The 22583-nt window shown below is 42.3% G+C and overlaps 8 protein-coding genes across 8 annotated transcripts; 4 read left to right on the top strand and 4 right to left on the bottom strand.

Moving 5' to 3' along the window:
- Window positions 1-3574: 3574 nt before the first annotated feature.
- On the top strand, window positions 3575-4673 carry DFL_005337 (uncharacterized protein; the record flags this gene model as incomplete). The annotated part of the gene is made up of 3 exons (XM_067634582.1): window positions 3575-4167; window positions 4230-4505; window positions 4565-4673. 3 exons carry the CDS (start codon window positions 3575-3577, stop codon window positions 4671-4673), a joined length of 978 nt encoding a protein of 325 aa, XP_067492636.1.
- A 77-nt stretch (window positions 4674-4750) lies between these two features.
- On the bottom strand, window positions 4751-6357 carry DFL_005338 (uncharacterized protein; the record flags this gene model as incomplete). Its single annotated transcript, XM_067634583.1, has 4 exons — window positions 4751-5429; window positions 5503-5806; window positions 5865-5966; window positions 6057-6357. 4 exons carry the CDS (start codon window positions 6355-6357, stop codon window positions 4751-4753), a joined length of 1386 nt encoding a protein of 461 aa, XP_067492637.1.
- Window positions 6358-6725: 368 nt separating this feature from the next.
- DFL_005339 (uncharacterized protein) lies at window positions 6726-7203 on the top strand (the record flags this gene model as incomplete). The annotated part of the gene is made up of 2 exons (XM_067634584.1): window positions 6726-6915; window positions 6995-7203. 2 exons carry the CDS (start codon window positions 6726-6728, stop codon window positions 7201-7203), a joined length of 399 nt encoding a protein of 132 aa, XP_067492638.1.
- A 374-nt stretch (window positions 7204-7577) lies between these two features.
- DFL_005340 (uncharacterized protein) lies at window positions 7578-8048 on the top strand (the record flags this gene model as incomplete). Its single annotated transcript, XM_067634586.1, has 1 exon — window positions 7578-8048. The coding sequence occupies one exon, from the start codon at window positions 7578-7580 to the stop codon at window positions 8046-8048; it is 471 nt and encodes a 156-aa protein (XP_067492639.1).
- A 2207-nt stretch (window positions 8049-10255) lies between these two features.
- DFL_005341 (uncharacterized protein) lies at window positions 10256-14379 on the bottom strand (the record flags this gene model as incomplete). The annotated part of the gene is made up of 4 exons (XM_067634587.1): window positions 10256-11296; window positions 11366-11925; window positions 11977-13639; window positions 13702-14379. 4 exons carry the CDS (start codon window positions 14377-14379, stop codon window positions 10256-10258), a joined length of 3942 nt encoding a protein of 1313 aa, XP_067492640.1.
- A 2235-nt stretch (window positions 14380-16614) lies between these two features.
- DFL_005342 (uncharacterized protein) lies at window positions 16615-17126 on the top strand (the record flags this gene model as incomplete). The annotated part of the gene is made up of 2 exons (XM_067634588.1): window positions 16615-16950; window positions 17028-17126. The coding sequence occupies 2 exons, from the start codon at window positions 16615-16617 to the stop codon at window positions 17124-17126; spliced, it is 435 nt and encodes a 144-aa protein (XP_067492641.1).
- Window positions 17127-19038: 1912 nt separating this feature from the next.
- Window positions 19039-19595, bottom strand: DFL_005343 (uncharacterized protein; the record flags this gene model as incomplete). The annotated part of the gene is made up of 2 exons (XM_067634589.1): window positions 19039-19425; window positions 19494-19595. 2 exons carry the CDS (start codon window positions 19593-19595, stop codon window positions 19039-19041), a joined length of 489 nt encoding a protein of 162 aa, XP_067492642.1.
- Window positions 19596-20834: 1239 nt separating this feature from the next.
- DFL_005344 (uncharacterized protein) lies at window positions 20835-22466 on the bottom strand (the record flags this gene model as incomplete). Its single annotated transcript, XM_067634590.1, has 3 exons — window positions 20835-21762; window positions 21825-22329; window positions 22415-22466. 3 exons carry the CDS (start codon window positions 22464-22466, stop codon window positions 20835-20837), a joined length of 1485 nt encoding a protein of 494 aa, XP_067492643.1.
- Between the last annotated feature and the right edge of the window lie 117 nt (window positions 22467-22583).

The raw sequence follows: 22583 nt of genomic DNA on the forward strand, positions 1-22583 counted from the left end.
ATACTATTTTAAAAAAACTCCTCTAATAAAGAACTACCTAAAAAATCCTAAATAAAATTAACGAAATAATTATATAGTTCTATCCCCGCCGTAAAAACTTTACTTAGAATCTTTTTACTATTATTCATTTACTTAGAATTTAAGTTCTACGTATCACTTTTAAGATAATAATTTATTAATTCTTTAATAATATTCGTTACCGTTTTTATCTCTTTTCTAAAATCTAACGCGAAATTCCTTGTTATATCCTTCTTATATAATTTTTAATTTTTATAAATAAGATTCTTCCGATATTTCTTAAAAACGACGATAACTTCTTTTTAACAACGCTTTAACTTTAATACAACTTTCTAAAACTCCTTTAATAAATCCGAAAGCCTGAGTTAATTTTGTATAATTAATTGTTAATCTTCTTCGACGCGTTTCTAAGCCTTCTTAAAGTGAACGGAAGCTTTTTTTAACTCCTTAAGCTTTCGATCTCGAACTTCAGAAATTCTCGCAACTACAAAAAATTAAGAACGTCCTCAGAAACGAAAGAATATTAATTATTTACAAGAAATAGCATTACAATTCCTTCTTTTTTATTTAACATATATTAAATATTTAATATTTTTCTTTAATATAATGTAAGAATATTTACTCCGAGTATAACGATCGTAAGCTTTTATTGTTTTAATTTTTTCTAATTTAAATTGTTTTAAAAACTTTGCTTTTTGATATTTTAACTGTAAACTGCCGCCTTGATTATTGAAAGATTTGGAAACTTAATTTTTGCTTATAATAAATATATGTTATTTAGCTATGTCCTAAGAAAAAGGTTTACTAGTTTAAGTTTTAACTCTACATTATCAATGAAATCCTGTTATTTTATAGCCAAAAACTAATTATGTAATCTGTCTCCTCCCTTTACAATAAAACCATCTCTGTATATTTGCTCACGAAGATCTGCCCCACAAAACTTTTTTTTACAAAAAACTATCCCGAAGGAAAATCCCGTATAGAATAACGCCTACCCTATGACCTACAGCACATACACAGGAGAATCCCGCACACGAAATTCACCCCTGTGAATTTTTCGGAATAAAAAGGGAAAATAGTATTACAGCCTCGCTATACGCCCTAACCAAACTAGGCGAAATAGCTTAGCGTGTTAAATATTAGTTTCTTTCTCATAATATTCCTTTATAATTGGTTTGTAAATATATTTGTAATTCCTACCTTACGTTTGCTATTTATTTAAGTACTTTATGTACTTGTGATTTTACTAACATTTCCTGATTTCCTATGTTGACTATAATACATGTTTAATTTCGCACACCTCTGTAACAGACATACCTTGGCGAGCGACTGCGAGCGACTCGGGCGACTGCCAAGAGTCGCTCAAAACGCTTAAGACACTTACTCAATTATATTAAGATACCTATGCTTTATAAGAAAAGGTTTTGTATATATAATACTCTTTAATTAATGATAGTTCATAATTCCTTCTTAAACCCCATCAGTCAACTTATCAACGAAAACTTCTATTGAACAGTCATACCTGACTATGTTACATATTCTACCTACAATTCTATTTATTCATCCGAATATATAATTTCCTACACTGAGAGACCTGAATAAATAGAGTTGAGAAATTAGCAAGGTGCTAAGCTGTTTTGGGAATCCCGCCAAGGAGACCTGGGACAGGTGTAACAGAAATATAAAAAATAATAATAATATAAATATGTTATGAAGTCTTTTACTTATTTATATAAACCTTGTTCTTTATTTTATGCTATTTATTTTTTTTTCTTTTTATTGTTCGCTTCTTATGTTAACTAAAGCTTTATAATTTTTTAAATCAATATAATTCTTTAGATTAATATAATTAATAAAATCTTTTATATTTCTAATTTCTTTTTTAGCTTTAATATGAATTTTTTCCCTGTAGATATTATTACTTGGACTTTAATCGATTCTATTTATGTAATCTACGCTATTTATTTTGACTTTTTTATAACTTATAATGATGCCGTAATGATTACTTTCGATTTTAAAATAAGCTATAGTAGAAATGCTGTCAACTTAGTAGTTATTTACAATACTACTTATATTATAAATAATAGTTATATTTTCGATCAAATCATTATCAGTATTTGTAACTTTAATATTATCGAATCTTGTTTATAACAGTCTCTTAATAATAATCAATAGTTTATTATTATTAGAGTTCGTCTTAATATTATTATTTCTTTTTATAAAAGGGTTTATAGTTTCCGCGAAAGAATAACTTATTATAATTAAGTTAAAACTAAAAAAAATTCTAATAAACGCAAATTTATTAAACGTATTCTCAAAATCATTTGCTAGTAGTTAAAAAATATTTTAATAGGTATTTAATTTATCACAAACGAAAAAAATATAACTTTAACCCTTCGAATTAAAGAAGATATTTATGTTATTAATACGGACGTAAATATTTATAAAGTTTAAAAATATTAAATTTAATTAAATCTTAATCTTTTTTTTTAATATTTATTTAGTTATAATTAAGACTGTCTTATTCTCGCGTTCTAGCTTTTTATTTAAGCTGAATTAATCTACTAATATATAATATGTTTTATTATCGATTTTAGAAGTAGAGTTGTTAAATAAATGAATAGTCTTAAGACTTTAAATTATCTTGTCAGCGAATTAATTAAAAGTAATATTTTTAAAAATGAAATATATATTTTTGATTATTATATCTAAGATTTTTTTGTTATTTGGATTAGTAACTTTTTTTTTTTTATCGTTTTTTATATTCGTCGAGATGACGCGGATTTATTCGACTTTATTAGATTTATAATTTAATAGATTTTTCGAGTTTCTGCTTTTAGTGTTATTGTTATTACTAATGTTATAGTAGATAACATTTCTGCTTATTGTATTTAATTATAAGACTACATTAAGTTCGTTTCTTTTATTTTTTTAGTTTTTATTATTATCTATATATTCTACGGTAGTTTGAAATATATATATATAACTGAATTTACTCATTGTTTGAATCTGCAAAATTTATGAAGCTTATAAACGTTGTGAAATTTATAAAATCCAAAATTTTATGAAGTTACGAAAGTGTTGTTTTTGTTGTTTCGATTTGATTTTTGAGATTTTGAGAAATTTTTATTTTTGGAGCCGGGGGGGTCCAAATTTCGCGCCATATCAGCTAACTTTGACTATTCCGAATCGGGGTACCAATCTTTAACCAGTCATATCGTCTGAATCTTCCATTCTTGGCGTCTATCAAGCCTCCTTGGCCCTTATGAAACTTGTAAGCTCCTATATCCATAAACTACGGAACATTTAAATCCATCAAAACGATGACGCAATTGAATGATATTGATATCCATTTTCGGAAATGGAGGAAGGCAATTTCAACAGGCCGACAAAGTTCGCAGGAATTTTGTATAAAAATGTGGAAGTAGAACTATAGCTACAGTTCCCGTAGATATACTCACTACAAAACATCTCCAAGACGTATTTTCCAGAAATTGTAATTTCCATACTTTTTATTCCCCTAGTGTACTGATACTTCAATTCATCCGTGCCCAAAATGTCCTTCTCCCGATTCGTCTCAGACCAATACACCAAACTCCCCATAATCTCTACTCCCACCCTCGGCGCCAACAAAACCTTCATAGTCACCGGCTCAAATACCGGTCTCGGTTTCGAAGCCGCAAAACATTTAGTATCCCTCTCTCCATCACGTGTAATCCTCGCCGTCCGCACCCTCAAAAGCGGTGAAGCTGCAAAATCCAAAATCGAAGCTGAAACCGGTAAAAAGGGAATCGCAGAAGTATGGCAGCTTGACCTATCTTCCTATAATTCCGTAAAGGCCTTTGCGAAGAAAGTTCAGCAATTGGATAGATTGGATGCCATTATTGAGAATGCGGGTGTGGCGTTGGCGGTTTGGAGTCTTACTGAAGGGTTAGAGGCTACTTTAACAGTTAATGTTACGAGTACGTTTCTTTTGGCTGCTATGGTGCTGCCAAAGTTGAAGGAGACGGCGAGGAAGACAGGGGAGAAGACGCATTTGACGATTATCGGGAGTTCTGTGGCATTTCTAGTGCCGGGAAGGTTGGAAAAGGTTGAAGGCGATATTTTGGATTCAATGAGCGTCAAGGAGAACGCTGTGATGGGTGATAGGTATGGTTGATACATCCTCCAAAACTGTCACAAATCAAGACTAATGCTTAGAGCTCCCACAGATATCAGGAATCCAAACTCCTCCAGCTATACGCCGTTAGAAAACTCGCCTCTCTAAACCCAGTATCCAAGACCGGTGTCATCATAAACTATGTCAATCCTGGTCTCTGCTATTCGGAATTAGGTCGAAACGGGACTTTCATCCAAAGGGCGCAATTAAACCTCCTAAGACTACTCCTCGCTCGAAGTACAGAAGCTGGTAGTCGAACATTATTGGCGGGGGCTTTTGCCGGTGAGGAGTCGCATGGGACGTTTAGTTCGGAATGTGTCGTGAAAGAGTAAGTATATCTCCATAATTTCGAGCTTTAGAAGATTATCCTCTAACGGTAGAGTATAGCCACTATGTCCCGGACTGGATGACGAATGAATCTGGGAGACGGATCCAGCAGCGGGTATGGGACAGTTTGACGAAGAAGTTGAATGCGATTCAACCAGGTTGTATCTGAGTCCCACGATTGATCAGTCATATTTCGTTCTCTTTTTGTCACAATCGTCGCAGGGTCCGTTCTTATTGATATATCGCTCAAGATTTGGACGTTATTCCCCAAAGCTTGAGTCCTGGCTCATCATGGAAATAGTCTGTCCATGGGTATCCTCTCAATACAATTTGAACACTTTGCCAGCTTTCCAGCTTCATCCTCGACATTGAGACTTGTAGCTTTAGTAGTAACCAGGTATCATCTCTAACATCGAAGATGGAAATTCCCGCCATAAATAATAACCAGAGTAAAAATCTATCGTCTATTTTTGGGTCATCAGCAATCTTTATAATCGCATCATGAAACAACCGACTAAGAAACGGGTAGGACAATTTGGTATGGCCACTCCGAATCAACATCGTCGTCAGCATCGCCAACAAGGCCAAATGACAGACATCATCTGCTGCATCAAGTGGTCGAACTCCATCCAACGGGGATGTGTACATCAATCTATACCCCATTGATATCAAAATTTCTTGAAACATCAGCGGCTCTATTTTCTGCTTCGTGGTCTTCAAAGTGTTGATAAACCTTGAAGCACATAGCATGTCTCGAAATACTGATTGAATATTTGGATTGTAGATTTGGGTGTTTGTGGTTGTTATAAACGCTTCATAAGTGGTGTCAAGCCATAAAGGAGACGAGCGGATGGTGGTATATGGGAACTCATCGCGATAAAAGCGAGGAAGTGAGCCCGACTGTAGAGAAAACTCAATATCCGTCCTATCACAAGATGTCAGCATGTGTTCTCAAAGTTTACTATACCCCGGTCTAGCCAGCGCCGAGGTTTTCTTACCGACAAATCTTGTGAAGCAGCAACATAGCAGGAAACGATGAGAGTCCACCACGCAGCTCAACCATCTTCTGTAAAGCATTAAGATGAACTTCTGCCCCACCAGGCGCACTTAAAAGGTTATTATGCATAGTTATCGACATCACAACAGCAACTGTAGCGTCGTCCGGTGTACCCTCCTTCTTCAACTTTTCATTAATGCAGCGGTATGTGTTCTCGAGATAGCCTATGACCTTTATAGATTCTCCCTGGCTTCCTTGTCGCCAATCTGAGAGCGCTTGCGCCATTGCGAGCAGGCAGTGAAAGACTATTCTCAACGAATTAATAAATTGCGGGTGTGAAATGCAGTGAAAATTGCAACCTACAGGCCTCGTCGCTCTGGAAGAACTCAAACCAAATGGCATGGGATTCTTGGACGTTTATACACAGCTCTTTCGGATAAATAATCGAACTAGTCATTTCCATGACTGAGAAGGACCTCCTCTAGTATTAGCCTAGCCTCGTATACTAATGTAATATGGAACTTTAGAAAGCTCCGGTTATTTTCATAGACTTACACTGTCTTACAACCCGTTGTACATGCGGCTCTAACGGCTTCGGATACCTAAGCACCGAAAACTCATTCCCCACCGTCTTCAACATCCTACCAACCGTATCCTCTGGGCTCGCGCTATTCCCATCCAACCCCTTACGATTTATATTTGCAACACCTGGTATTAAAACTCGTGGCTTTGAGTGACGTATTGGTTCCTTGCGTGGCCGTGTTTTGCCTGTGTTGCGGCCACGCATGACCGAACTTCGGATCTGCTTTCGCGCCGAGGCATCGATGTTTGTGTTATCTATGAATTGGAATTCCATTTTTAAGAATTGGTTTGGAAGGACTCTTCATTGTTAGATCTAAAGATGTCGAACACGTGGGAAAGGGACGTCGGCGTAAACTCGGAATGAGCTTGAAGACAATACCGTACTTAGTTTATCTCCGACCCTAAACCATGATTTGCGATAATCATGCCTAATTTAGAATTCCAACGTCTCCAACACACCATTAGGCTACGGTATTGCAAATTAACCTATAAATACGAGCCCTCACATGTTCAGGTCAAGTACTAACCACCCCCAAGGACTCCAAAATAATAACTTTATGATCTACAGGTACTTGCCAATAGAACTTTGATTATTGCACATTCTTGTATCCATAAACCTTTTTTCCCTCCACCAACTTGAAAATGAAAGCAAAGAGCGCCCTAAAACCTTTAAAACGCATTTTCTGCTGCTGCTGTGCAGTCTCTTCAGATGAGAAGGAGGTATTTGCTAGACCTGTTCGAAGCCCAAATTTTGACGGAACAGCAGATACTTGTGTCGGTGGCCGCCGTAGTGGGCATGACGATGAATTCGAAGGCGGTGGATGTGGTATAGGTAAGGTTTTCCACCGGAATGTTTTTATAGTCATTCGCTTTGGGATTTCAAATACTAATTAACTATCTTCCAAATCCAGCGATCGAGAATCATAACATTATCAACAATAACGAGTCTGATAGTGGTTTGCAACTAATCCCAGAGTTTGATTTACAGAACTCAGTGTCTGAGTTTTCGCAAGAATTGGGAACAAATACCGATTTCTCTGCTCGGGAACGTCACAACCACGGGTCACAGGGACTTGACTCAATCATGAACCATGAAACTGTAGCCAGTCCCTGCCCTTAGATCTCAGAAATATCTACACTAGAATCAAATACAATCGGCAAAACAGCTCAGACAACTACAGCGAACACTTTGGCACACCTGAGCTATCAACTGATGATAGTACCAGCACGTACGGTAGCCAGTGCAGTACACTATATCACGGCAATGCACTAAGCTTTATACTCGAAGAGACCCAAAGAACCCAACGGGATCTACCTCCAAAGCTCTATCTTCAAGATTGCAATCCCCGTTGATTCACGAAGTACTAGCTGCTGCAACGTGTGAAATTACGTGCCAACTAGTGACGGGGACGTTGATTTATTATGAGAAACCTTCGTCGGATATGACCTTGAGTTTTAATTGTAAGGCGCGCTAGTTAATAAATGACAAAATGAATGATAGATACCAACGATGAGAAGTTCTCAGGACAAGACTCGTTCCCAAATCTCACAGACGTCACGAAATTTTCTCAAGAAACATCAGTCTACGAGTCTCCAGAAACCCCAGAGCTCACCCAAACCAGCGACCGTGAAACTGAAACCGAAGCCGACTGTTCGAGTGAACTCGAATTTGAACACTCCACCCCAGCCCCGGTAGTCCCAACCCCCTCCGACTCCCAAGAATCAGGCTTCATCCAAATCAAATCATTCAAAGGCATTCCATTCGAAAGGAGAGTAAAACTCAGGACAACAAAGAAACTCCACTACTGTATCCACCCTCGACCAAAACTTCTTTGGGCGAATGCAAAGGATCCAAACTTTCAACATCCAAGGTTTAGAGATGTACCGCGATCGAGGTCTTTAAATGCTGGAAAACCATTCTTCCGGGCGTGCCGCGTTCCAACCCAAGTTCGTTCATGTACCTAGTAGCATCGTATTAACTTGCTTTTGTATAGTGTGACCACTTCGTGGAGGCTGGCGTGCGAGGCCAAGTTACTCCAGAATGCCTGTATTTCACAAGAAGCCTGATTACTAGGCTGCTGTATTTCGTATTAATGTTGAATGTAACGATTAATATATTACCCAGGCCGTGACTTATTCTATAATTATATAAGTCTAAAGACATTCACCGAAACCCCAAATACACCCCATGAACAATAGTTTCACTCCTGCTTTATACTCTCCCCCGCCAACCCCGCCCTAGGCCTTTCATTTTCTACGCTCCATCCCCCTCATCATCTCCGTCATCCTGCTCCCCATCAAAACCATACTCCTCTGCATTTCCTTCATATCCATATCAATCTTCTCCATCTTTTGCTTCGCCTTAACTTTTTCTATTCTCTCTTTCTCCCTATTATCATCGTAATACCGCCAAATATTTTGATATCACAATGATATAAAGTTTGAAAATTGAAGAGATCACACTTACAGTCGTAACGGCAAACACTCCTACAATAGCCACCACACGCAAAGCATCCAGTGCAGCCTCCCATTTTCTTTGTTTGTGATGATGGGGCTAGCAACAAAGAGAGAAGGGAAGAAGAAAAGGAGTTAACGTCAAGCTGAAAGATCTTGAAAGATCCAAATACAAAAGAATACAAGATATAATTGTAGTAGCATCTAAAAAAGAATAATTCAATGACTGAGTAGGTCTAGTCAGATAAATCCTCTGAGGTTGAGGCAATGGCCATGCAACTAGCCGAGGTAATGGCCGAAATCCTGTAAACTTCTATCTTTATTGTCAGCTGATTTATATCACACATATGCACAAGAAATCTCCAACTACTTACGCGAAGCATTTTGGAGGGTTAATTAATATGATTTCTAGCTTAATTCTAACGTTTCGTTGATTATAGGAAATCGTGGTATTATAAACTAATAGATAAGATGACGAGAAAATGGAGGAGGCTAGGAACTGGCATTTTGTTCATCAAACCTTCGAATTACCTAAAATAACTAGTATAAATCAATCCATCTACGATCGATATTACGATCTACTGATTGACGACACGGATAAAGCCTCAAATAATATTCAATAGACAATCGACCTAGATTTATACAACTGCCCGTCGACTGCTCTAAGGCCACGCTTGAGACCAACCGCGTCGATCTGGAGTGCGTTTGAAGACCATGCCGATCCACGTTAGTATGTGTAACCTGCATGGTAAATCATATCTATTTCAGACGTACCCTTTGCAGTATCGAACCACACCCCGATCGGTTACACTAAACCCTCGTGATACTAGTATACTACACACCCAGAAGATAATAGACCTCTCCCGCAATTGTAGAATGGAAACCCAATGTTCCATTCCACTCTCCCCTGCGAGGTAAATACTAGTTTCGAGGCTTTATTGATAAATTAATTTATAGAACCTAAAGATCAATACCCAAGCACATAACTACTTGATATATGTATTTATATTTCGCGTGTAGTTATGTTTAAAACCTCTTCAAAATTCCACCAATGCATATGGATCGCTTTTAACAAAAGAGATTTCAGAAGTTATTGAAGGGTAGCGCTCAATCAAGAGGACTACGTCGGGGAGGAAACTAGTTCCCCCGAAAAATAAAAATAAGAATAAAAATAAAATCAAAAAGTAGCAAAGACTAAAATGATGTAAAAAGAGTGTATGAAATACTACTATCCTTTTGTTAAGACGCAACTTGCTTAACTATAGTGATAGCTGAGTCCCCTATCCATGTATTTTCGGACTCAAGGGTACTATGCCCTTCACTCTTAACAATGATAATAATAATCAATATAAGCAGTACTGCAGACACAAAAGAAACTTATCAAAAGTGGCGCAAGGTATTCCAATCCAATCCAACCCCATCCCTATTCATTCCATGAATGTTCCAAAGGTATTCTGCCAATCCCGCAGCAATAATTGCTGCCCAATGCCCTGCTCCAAAAAAGGGTAATGAAAAGAAAAGAAAGAGCAGAACACCAACGAGTAAGACTCGTGTGGAAAATAAGAACTCCCAAAGCGCCAATAATACACCAATCTCGCCAAAAAAAAAAGGAAGAAAGAAATGAAGACTCCAACGAACAGCAGGACAAAAAAAAAAGAAAAAGCCTCACCACCGTTCGTATCAGAATCTTAAAATCTCCAACTCATTACAACTATCAGCTACTGCCAAGGATATCCACTTCCTGGATACCCACCGGCTCCGCCGGTTTGTCCACTCCCTCTAGAACTCATACTTCCATATCCGTGACCATGTCTCGTGTTAGTCTGCCCGGTATAAAACCCCATGGGTAATGGCGGTGGTGGAACTCCGTTCGTAAACCCCCATCCTCCATTCCCAGATTGTGATCCAGACCCGACTTGCGGCGAGCTAGCCTGTTGTTGTTGTTGTTGTTGTTGTTGTTGTTGTTGTTGTTGTTGTTGTTGCTGGGCCTGCTGAACTTGTTCAGCACGCTTTCGTTGCGCATGAAGAATAATGTTATCAATGGCCTCTTTTTGCATCTCTGGGGTTGCACTAGCGAATTCCGCATAGAATGATGTAGAGAAATCTTGTGGGTTGAGTCCAGCCTCCCGTAGGGCCTCACCTACTCTTAGAATTTGTTCTCGGCTTGGGTAAACGGGGACCTGCTGTGAGCGTCTTGTTGAAGAGCTGGGTGGTGGCGGTGGTGGCGGAACCTGTGGGTGGTGGTGTGACATGTACATTGTTTTTGAAAACGGGTTCGAAGACGCTAGAGATGGCTCGCGATATTGGCTCCTTACACTACCGTCGTCCTGTAAGCTGTAGGTTTCTTCCAATATAGGAAACGGATGAGGTGGTGGCGGTGGAGCAGCAAATGCGTTACCCCGGGCGCTTGCCGAGCTAATGTATGGCGAAGGGTATTGCTCAGATGGTCCGCTACCTCGGTTTCCTCTTATATAAAATGGTGGTTCATCATCGAGTTCTACAAGTCGACCTCGTCCCCTTGGCGCAGGAGTCGCTGCATCATCATCTCCTAATGTAAGACTCCTTGCACCTGAAGCCTCCGTAGATGTAGGAGATGACACACGAGACAGTGGTGCGCTGGTGACCAGTGTCTGCTTCATCCACAATTTTTTAGCCTCATTGTTCTCTTCCCGAGATATGATGCTAGGGGTGCTGATGGGAGATCGGCCAGGAAGAGGCCCATCTGGCTTAGCAAAACCGTAGATTCCAAACCTGGGCGCCTGTAGATGAGGATTCGGAAGTGGTTTAGTTGCAGGGCCTTGAAGAGGGGCAAAAGCGCTTGTTCGTACCTTGGGTTCTGCAAGAGGGGGTGGGGTAGGATGAGGGGGGGAATTTCCGGAGATATCAACTAAGGGATGAGGATGCTCGGTAGTTCTTGGGGACACTTCCGCTGGACGGCTATGGCTCCAAGGGTTATTAGAGCGGGAACGAGATGACCCTGTTTTGTCGTATGTAACATTCTCGCTTTCAGGCATGGGAATGATCTTTGGATCTTCCATCGCTCTATTGGAAACAGGGCGTGGAACAGGTGTCGCCGACAACAAAATCTCTCGCCCAGCTGGAGTTTCATCAAGAGCTCGACGTAGGACGTCAACATCGATAGACCTTGCGAGGGCTTGCAAGAGAGGGTTCTCAGCAGTGGCAGAAGGACCGGTCTTGAGTTCCTTAAGGACTGTATGAATGGCCTCTTGGCTCTTCTGCTGTTGTTCCATTTGCTCGGGAGCGTTGTGAATTGGAGGCCGGACCTCTTCTAGTGGCTGATATACACTCTCAGTTCCAGTCAAGTGGGCTTTCACCTGATTTGGAGACGGGAAGGCTGGCGACTGTGAGCGACCACGGGAATCCTTTTCTATTCGAGAGTTAGTACCAACATGATCTTTCACGGAATTATGTGACCCACCTTTCTCTAGAGGTCGCATCAAAAACTCGTCCAAGTATAAAGGTGGTGCCTTTTCCTTCTCAAGCAGACTTTCGAACTCGCGTTTGTCCCCAACCATCATCTCCTTCGATTCGTCTTCATCTTCCTCCTCGTCTTCTGTAGATTCATCTACACGTAAAGTATCGACACCGCTTCCCACCATTTCGTACTGATGGGTTCGGCTATCGACAGGCGATGCATGAATCCCAGGTACTTCTTCAACATCCCTCAGGTCACGTGTGTCAGGGACCAAATGTGGAGACATCGCATTCAGCACTGAACCAGCTTCTAGTTCTACACCTTCCCCCCTTTCATCGTCGTCCTCAACATCATTTCGAAGGTCTTCCACTTCTAGGCCTTCTTCATTGTCGGTATTTGTTCGGAGAAGAGGTTGGCGAACTCTAGCGTACGCTGCGATAACTGAGGCTGATGAGCCTTGTCTGGTTGTATAAATCCCACTAGCATGCCCTGATACCCGTGTCATGTTATCCTCCTTATCTATCAACGATGCAGTCTTGACAGTTGCCCTGGATTCGTCCATTTGGCTAAGTTGGTCATTAATCCTTTCCAATTCCTTGGCAGCATCGAAGTAGGGCACAGTCGGCTCATCGGCTTCGGATGCAGGAACATATTCCGGCGATCTGACGCGCGACCTCCCTCGAGGTGGTGATTCAGTGCTGACGGATTCCTCTTCAGCGATGTCACTAGTAGCGGGGCGAGCGCTCGATATACTGTACGAATGCGATCTTCGAAGAAGCGACGATGTGACGCTTGATGGCTGGCGCCCCCAGATGGATGACCGGGAAGTGCGGACGGTCGAGGCGGTAGGTGGAGGTTCCTCATAATTAGAGGCCTGCGTATGCGATTCAGGAATCTGAGAGACATTGATTGAAGATGGTTTTCTGCCATGTTGCGGCGGCGGAAACACACATGCAATCAAGTCGTCGGTCTTATTGAATCTCGATAGCCACTTGTCTTCTGTGATCTCCTCACCATTCAAATCGCCTTTACCAAAGAACAATAATCGTGTACAGCTGTCCAGATTCAGAGATAATCTATATGCGAATGCCGAATCAACCGAGGATGAGTGAATAGAATCTTTAGATCTCAGAAATGCCAGATAATTTCCAATGGCGCATCGCACGCTCTTCGAAAGTGCAGTGTACGAGGCTCCAGGGTGGGGTACTCGGATAGACGGGACATCATAGGCGGTGTTGAAGGACACAAACTGCAAGCTGACTTGCAAGTACCCTGGCGGTGAACGATGCTCTTCGAGGACGGTAGGGATTGTCGAATGACGCGAAGCGGGCCTAACTGTTTCTTGTACACTCGCTGCACGTTCTTCATGTTCGGCTACGTTAAGTTTCTCTTGCAGCAATTCATTCAATCGTTTAACATCGCCAATTTCAAGGATCAGATTTTCAAGCTGTTGCCCATAGCTTTTATGTAAGCCTTGGACAAGCTCAGCGGTTGCACCCTCCTTCTTAGCATTCACCATTTGCTTGGCATGTTCTTCCCTGAGTTTTTGGGTTTCTTCATGGTGTTTTGTTGATAGTCGGAGGAGTAGCTCGTCTTGCTCTTTTTGGTGACGAATTTCCATAACAGCTATTTCCTGATCCTGCTTCGCGCGTGCCATTTCAAGATTCTACTCGTCCAATTGTTAGCCTTGTCAAACTGTGCATAAAGCAGGGAAGCACGTCAACAAACCCTCAGTTTCTCCTCCATCTCTTTCAGGGTTTGACCCATCAACTGCCTGAGCTCCCTCCTAGTTTGGTCATTGCTAGTTCGTCGGTACCCTCTTCTTGGTCGAGCATCAGACGTCACCTCAGACATTGATCTATTGTCCGACGACATCATTCTCCCGGCGTCGGATTCGCTGTCTTCCTCTTCCTCTTCCTCCCGTCCTTCCTCCTTTTTTGGATAGAACTTTTCCTGTGAAGTTTGTCCGAAAGTAGCGTAAGGATATGGTCCAGCACGTGAAGGGCCGACTGTAGTTATAGTTTCTTCTTCGTCCTCTTCTGATGCTGTACTTGGCGGTGTGTAAATGACTTCTGCTGATTTACCTTGAGCGACCGATAGAATCTCGCGTTGTTGTTCGTAGTCCGCTATCTTCCCTGTTGTTTGGTGATCGGTCATTACCGGCTGGGAAACCTCAGCGGTATTGGCGTTTGGGGGTGTATCGTCCTCGTCGTTGTAGGAGACGGTAATTTTAGCCCGGGCGGACGCTCGACTCTCTCTGTTCGCAAATCCAGCCGCGAGTGGCCGCCTTTGGAAAGGGTTTAGGGATACTCCAGAGTGGTGAGATCGAGTTGTAGGGGCGCCGGCGGTATAGTCGCGATGAAGTTGATGGTCTCCAGTCTCGCTTTGCCCAATGGTAACCGGCATCTAGAGGTATATCCTTCGTCTAGAGGGTTTAGTGTCGGATTGTTGAATGCTTATGCTTGTTCAAGGTCGCAGGTGTATGTAGGACCGCAGAAAACTGCATGTGGAAGATGGAAAGATTAGAGAGAAATGGGGAATCCCAGGAACCGATTCCAATCCAAGAAGCCGTCTCCCGTGGTTCCTTAAAGACCAGGCTAACGTGCTCCCAAAGCGCTTTTTCCAACCTCCTCTAGTGAAATTTGCTACTGTTACGTGTAACTCTGGGTATTTGTGTCGTCTCGTCGCTGGTGGAATGTTGGTGTGGTTTTGTGAACCCAGCTCCTTCTCGGTTGATGATGCGTGTTTAGGACGTATGACAGCTCAGCATACTCAAGCCTATTGGTGGGAGACAAGGGGGGTGTGCACTGTGCAGTCCCTTTGGGACGAGAAAGCAGACCGGGGTCCGTTTAAATCCAATTTGAGCAGGCCCTCAAAAAGCCTTTTAATTCGAGGCTATCGAGAGTCTTTTCCTTCTCTCTCTTCCACCAGGCAGGACCCAGATAACAAGGTAGTAAGCAGGGAAGCAAGAAAGCTCTCCGGTGCGAGGAATGTGTATATGTATGTATGTAGAGACAAGTATGCTGCTTTATCAAAGGATCCTAGCTTTGGTGAAGCTGCAGAGTCCCAGACGTGCATGCAGCAGGCCCAGCCAGCTAATGCATGCAAATGTACTGAAGGTCGGGGAGCCGGGCGTGATATCCAGCCAGGCTCACTCGATGAAGATGAGGATGGCCTCTGGCCCAGTCCCGTCCTTTCGAAGATAATCTTTGCAAACTTGGCGTCGATAAAGCAGTCTTGTTTATGGGAGGCCGGGTTAGTGGTGATGGTTAGAGGGAAGGTGGATTCGTCGAGGAATATAGATGGCGATGGGAAACCACAAGGACGGTGGAAAGATAAGGCGAGGCGGGCCTCCCTTTAGCCTTGTCTGGTTGGTCTTAGGTGTCTTGGGCGGCTGGTCAGGGATGGGACACAACACAATTCTCCACCCTGCGCTCTTCAAAATACAACATCGACAACACCATTGCATGGATTGGGTGTTGTCTCGTACCCAGGTGTGTACAAGTAGGCTAAGTGGTCTATTATATTTAGGACGGGATGGCCTCGCGTCCAGGATGAGACAGTAGTTGGTAGTTGAACGAGACTCAACTGAGACGGCTCTATGCTCATATAAAATAGTGCGTATATTTTGTTCGACGGTATTCTATATTTGGTCTGACCTTGCAGGCAAGGCTCAGTATGTCGAAGTATCGATATATCGCAATCCTACAAAATCCTAAAAACAAATTCAAGTTGGGTTATGGTTATACTGTAGGACAAACAGATGGTTTTCTAAGATGGAAACTTACTTAATTTATAAGATCGCCCCCAAAGAAGCTGAGATGCCTTGAACGTTGTAATAAACGGCTTGGGATGATAATTAACAACCATCCCAAGAGCCTGTAAGATAATTAAGATTAGAATGCTGGCACTTTTCGCGTTCGCAACATATGCAAGAGTAATCCTGAGGCCAGATATAAGCTAGAATATGATCTACTATCCTTCCTGTCAATAGTAAATACGGTAATAGTGTCACGTGTGCAGGTACAACTCAGATACCAAAGTCCCCATTGCCAACTTCCTTCTAACTTAAATTCCGTGGATCCAATTGTCCAATATTTAAACATTCGGCAATATCTCACAATACAGCACCCTCTCTCCACCATTCACTCAACCTCATTCACATTTACCTTGTCAAAATTACCCCCTTGGTAGATATTTATTCTCTTCTACAGAGATATCATCATCTAGATAAATTTAAAGAAATGCAAGATTCGCGAGACACGCCCGCAACAGCGGAGAACCAATCACTCCCCTTCAAGCTAGATGATGGAAAACTAACATAATAGTGGGCGGAAATCTACAGATTTCTTTCCGTCGTACGATTCGAGTCCCAGATTGCTGTCGGGCGTCCTATCTACCACCAGATTTTAATGAATTTAAACTCACCAACGTCAGCGATGTATCCGATCGCCTTCTTCACACTATCAAAGCCAAAGGTGGACTATTGCTCCCCATGTATGGTGTGTATAAACTTTGATTCTCTAATCCCTCAAGGCCTTTGATTTCCGCCGCAAAAAAGAAGGAGGAGGAAAAGAAGGTGAAAAGTTCATGAACACAGCTGACAGGGTTTCCTTGATCGATTAAACAGAGCGAGAAGCAATGTGGATCGAATTCGATCCTATTTCTGGAAAGCCATACATTATCAAGATCTTCTGTGGTGGCGTAAACGCGATTAGCGGCGAGCCAGAAGTTGAAATGGCCGAAGCGAAGAAGCGACAAGATGACTTTCTCGCTGAGAAGAAATCTATCCAAGACTACGTCCTAGTTCCAGGACAACCTTGGCTGGATGGGTCCGCAACCGGGCCCGGAAAAGTTCACCAGTTTATCGCTACAGCTCTGGGTAAAGGCAAAACTGTCGAAGCTCAGATTACAGGAGTAGAGGATATTGGAGGCCTTCAGTCTCACATTACGCCGCAGTTTCCTACCCCCTTTAAGGTTCGTGTCTAGTTAATTAATCAACATAACACTCTATAAATCTTGAAGCGCAGGATTCTAACTACTCTTGCATATAGCCTATTCCGAAGGGTGCGATTCAACTGATGATAAGGACCCTGAAAGGGAAAGTAATTGTAATTAATGCGTCTCCTACTTGGCAGATAAACAATCTCTAAGCTGCAATCCGAGGGAAGGAATTCTTCCCCGAGAACAACGCCCCATTCTTGCTGGGAGACAACTAGGACAAGGGTTTAACTCTACCTCCGTTATTTTCCCATATATGCATCTAATACAGCAATTATTAATATCGAGCAAATATTTCTAGTTTTATCTCTCTACAAAATCAAAAAGGATTGCCGATTGCATCTCTGCTTGCGACTAAGGGGTGGAGGATATAGCATGCCTCCATCTGAGATGGGTCTTGCCGCTAGAGGCAAGATCTAGCAATCAATTTATGAAGACACCAAGCCTAGCGATTTTTAGGACCGATCCAAAATTGTCATCTTCAACGTCCAAATCGTCAATTTAGAACTCTACCATTTTTTGACAAGCCGCCAGAACCCAACCCACCAATCTCACAAAAGGATCGTATGGCTAATGGCGGCGTCTTTTTCGACCCCAATGAAGACCAAACGGATGTTTATGGCGATTTCGATGGAGCTCCGACTCTTGGGCAAATCGAAGATGTAATGGATGCTTTTTTGGAACCACCAACGAAGAATATATCTTTGAATCCATCGAGCCCGCAATCTATTTCTAAGGACGAGGACGAGGCATAATCTCTAGAACCTCAACGAAAATCGGATATTCGCCAACATCGATCCCCAAATAAACCCCAAAAATTCAAATCGCCCGCCGAGTTAGGAGCAAGGTTTGGGAATATTGGACATGAGATGAAACGCTTGAATAAATCACCTAGATATAATCCACCTTGAGCTTTTGACAGGCTACCCTTTACTCATGTACCATGTACTAAACACGGCTTGTTTGACCGATGGATATCAATAGGATCAAATTGTTTTCCTCCCTACTATCAAACCATTGCTAGCTACCTTTATTCACAAGAATACTCTATCTAGAACCAAGAATCAAAAACACCGTTCCTCTGCCTTGTACACGACCTTTCCAAAATAACATTTCCAAAATAGAAGAATACACCGTTTAACCACAAGTAATCCCGAACCTTAAAGACATATAAAATATTATCTCAAACTCACCACTGACTATAGAAAAACCCTTAAGCGTCCTACGCACATGGCTCAAAATAACCAATCATAATCACCCCGGCATCTTCTTCAGTCCTCCGCAAGCGCGGCTCTATCATGCAATCGACCGCATTAGCACCTTCGCCCACAAACTCTTTTCGAACAAAGGATACGGACTTTTCATACATACGCAATGTGACGTCGCCCTGTTGTTCCTGACGAAATTGCAGCGCACTGGTAGGTTGATGCGGTGAAGATATAGACATAGAATTTCCCGAGACTGCGACGGCGTTGGAATTTATATCCTTTTGGGCTACTTCAGAAACAGTATCTCCTCTAGCATCATTCCCCAGCCTCCGCGAAGGAATTCCTCGTCCATATTCAATCCATTTTCAAAATTTGCCAGCTCAACCTCAAAATCCATATAAATGGAAGACACTGCGATTCGAGCCTTTGGTTGAAGATGTTCCTCCAGGGTAGTCGCCGCTTGTAGTCCAGAGGCTACCTGTCCCTCCCAAGCCTCTCCGATTAGACTTACTGCATCTATCGAATTAAATTTATGCGTATTGATGATGTGTGCTTTTGCATTATCTTTGCGTGAAAATACATGAGGTTTTCCGCAACCAGGTTGAAGGCAGGCATATAGTTTGCGGGGAGGTCTATTAGTCCTGAACCGCCGTGGACATGGATGGTACGTTCGTGTTGTTCGCGATCTCTGTCACGCCCAAAGGTTTTGCCACAGTTATCGACTCTACAGTAGAATTTTGTGGCTTGCCTAATATATTGATTCCATATTAGCGACCGAAAAAAAAGATTTCTAAGGGTCTGTTTGTCTCGTATCCAGACCGGGTCGGGGTCTGTGAGGCCAACTTAAGTTCTTAACTTACATGGATTTACTACTCCCCTTAACTGCAGCCGGTTTTAGTTCAAATCCTTCTAAGCCCACCGCTATTTTCTCCTCAACTTCGGCTTTGACTTCATGGTTCTCATTCGGCTTCGTTAAATTTCCGGGCTTTCTCTCTCCAGACCCAGGCTGAGAGGGGATACTCAATCCCAAATCCTCCATTTTCAACCTATACTCTATTCTCAAAGTCTCCACTAGAGTTTCATGCAGATCAATCTGATCCTGAAGATCAAGTTTCGTGACCTTCGGGTTCTGAATTAACTCCTGCTGATCCGACAATGATAACCTCTTAACGCTTTCTAAATCAAAACGGTTCCTTGCCTTGGCCACTCGAATTTTAACTGCCGGGGTATTGATAGTAGGTGCCTATAGCTGTGCATCCGCAACTTGTGGTATTTTCGGAGCCAGCACGGCTGGATATCTGAGTCACTAACTACTGCACCACTGATGAAGTCATACTCATCAGGCCCCCCAAAAGTAATCAAGGAGTGGTCAGAGTAGGGGTTTTGCCGCGGCATATTATCGGATAGGGCCATTAGCATCCATGGTTCGCACTGCCGTGAGGGTGCCGGAGGGTCTAAGTACAAGGAAATTTTTAGCCTATATATATCTGTATCAATAGTTTAGTGCAGTGGCTATGATATACAACTATCGAAACAATCTTCCCATGACTGGTCTGGTGTTTGGGGTGGCTAGTTAGGTTCCATGATGCCGCAGGGAATTTGAATATCAGTTCTTTCAGAAACCTTGTCGGTTGAAGGGTACCTTCGGACTAGGGCCTTCTGGTATATAGGTTGATGCTAAGGTATACTGGTATGGGAGTTTAAATACGATAATATTATAGTGGCTGATAGTAAAACATAGACCGGTATGGTGTACATTGTATAACCCTAGTATTGGAAAGCGGGAGGGACAAGATCCAGCATATTAATAGATCTTTAGATTCTGGATGGATTCTAGAAAAAAATATTGATCCCGCGGGTTTGGTACAAACAAAAAGACATGCTTCTAGATCGATCGACGAGTACATGTTCCAGCAGTTTGTTCCGTATAACAGAACATAAGACATTCTGAAGGGCGCACAGACATCTAGATGCTGGTATCACAGTATAAAAATTCCATGTTTGTACAGCTGGGAGTGTCATTTGACTAAACCTCTTTTTCGATAGACCATATATCGACGGTGGCCTAGCTATCCGGAAGGATAAACCCCAGTATGAGCCTCAATTAGTGGTATCTGCGGGTTTCCGTTGTCTCAATTCACTGTGAGAATCGTGGTGGCCTAGCAAAGTTACACCATGATAGCTGTCCTCAAACCCGAGAGACTTGGCCTCAAAATCTAAAACGGAAGACCACTTCTACGTTGGAAAAGTTGTTTATAACCCCGCCGGGGGGCAAACATTTTTGATTGTTATATGTTAAACGTTCAACGTTCTTGTAGTCTAGGTATCACTACAGGATGTAACAGAAACCAAGACAGGAAAACGGGTTTCAGAAATCAATTCTGAGACGCTTGTAGCGAAGACACAGTCAAACAATAACTTCTATCAAAATCAATGAACGAACTCGAAGAATCAGAAAAGGTATTTGGATATTGGGTACTGATCAAAATCAAATAACTGAAAAGGAAAAGACTGGAAGTAATATGCAAAACCCCGGTGGGCTGCATGGAAGATAAAAAAAAGATATAACTCGCTTTGTAAAACATGCTTTCTTTAATGACCAAGCTTAACTGACGATTTTCTGCCTCGTCGAATATGTTCTCGATTTGTTCGCTAGATAACGAGAGCCTTTTCAAAAGCTGCCTCAAGAGAGTCCGTGGTAGCTGAAGTTTCCGAGTGGTAAGTCTTACCCACAGGGTTAGGCAAGCGTTTGGCAGGTTTTTTTGTCGCTGTTGAAGCGGTTGAAGGAAGTCGATGGTGCTGGCCTGGGCCTGGACTCTCTTCCTTGATTTGAGATTGCAATGGTTGGTTGAGAGAAGATCGATCACTATAACAATGAGATCGTTCAGTAATATGGTACTGCTGCAAATCTTCATTTTGAACCATGTCCCCCCGTTCTTGATAGTATTGGGGCACCTGTGGGTCCAAATGTGAAGGTGATCGGGTCTGAGCATCTGATCTTGAGCGTCTTCGACCTTGAAGTCGAGAGCTTGGATCAACACATTTCGTTTGGTTTTCATGATTTACGGCCCAAGGGCCAAATATTTGCTGTTGCCAATTTTCTTGTATAAAGGGGTGGCCAACATCCAGATCAGAGTCGTATTCCTGAAGGTACGTAAATTCTGCTATGATATCCTCGCCCTCTGGGTCTTCATGGCTATGGTAGCCAGGGTTCGAATCATATGACAGAGTAGAGTATACGGTGTCATCAGTAGACGAGCTACCGGTAGGCCGATGGCCGGCCCGAAACTGTGGCTCCGCAATTTCTGGAGTTGTTCTGACGATTTCCTCGATGAAATCGTCTACTCTTCCATTACCGATCCCGTGGACTTGCATAACGTGTTGGCGAGCATTGTCTTTCCGGCTCAGCGGCTTCGTCTCATCTCGGGGGCACTTTGAGACCTTGCAAATGTAATATTTTCTTGCATTCGAAACCGTATGCTTGGCTTCTTGGTGTCGCCGAAGGTCCCTAGCTGTGTGGAAATCTGCGGTGCAATTTTCGCAAGAGAATTTTTTCTCACCATGGATGCTCACATGTTTTCTAAGCGGAGCCAAATAGTCAGCAAGTCTACTCTTTTCATAGCAACAAAATAGACAAGTTACCTGAGCGAGTTTTTATCTGGACACGCATAACCACACCGAGGATGGGTGCAGTAAAATATAGGCGCCGCCTCTTGATTGCTTATATGGTCAAACTCGTTTGATCCTTGGGCTTCATAGAAATAGTTGTCATCAAACTCCGCTTCCTGAGCGTAATGCATGACCTGCCGACCTGCACCTTTTTTCCTGGCATTCTGACGTCCATCTACTTCTTGTGGCACTCTGTCTGATACTGGAAATTCATGGCATGATTCTGCGAATTCATAACATCCACCCTTGGATGTCCTTGATACGTTTTCCGGCGGCACGGAAAATACGGGCCGATAGGAATTAACCTTGAAGTCTCTCTCCCCAAATTCAGGATTTTGCTTGGAGCGCTTCCGAGATCTATGAGATCGTGGTTGAATCCCTTCTGAATGAACCGGTGAGTGGTGGCCGTGTTGCTCGTGTGGTATTCCGTAGGGCTCGAATTCAGATGCCGGAACCTGATTTGGACACCATGGCGCACCTAATTAAATGAAGAAATGACCAATTAGCATCAAACTGAACCACGAAAAAAAAAAAAAAAAAAAAATTTAATGAGGGGTAGGTACCTGGGTCCCACGATTGTTGGTTTGGATGAGATAAATGCATCGACGGATCCATATTGGAGATTGCCAATTGCCCCTGAATCAATGGACGAATTGTCGCTAAGGCCAAGTTTGGAAATCCTGATTTTTATGCGGTTGGGTCGATAAGCAGGTGACATTCTTTCTATTCTTC

Source organism: Arthrobotrys flagrans (genome assembly GCF_004000055.1).
Source record: "Arthrobotrys flagrans strain CBS H-5679 chromosome Unknown unitig_0, whole genome shotgun sequence".
NCBI classification, from domain to species: domain Eukaryota; kingdom Fungi; phylum Ascomycota; class Orbiliomycetes; order Orbiliales; family Orbiliaceae; genus Arthrobotrys; species Arthrobotrys flagrans.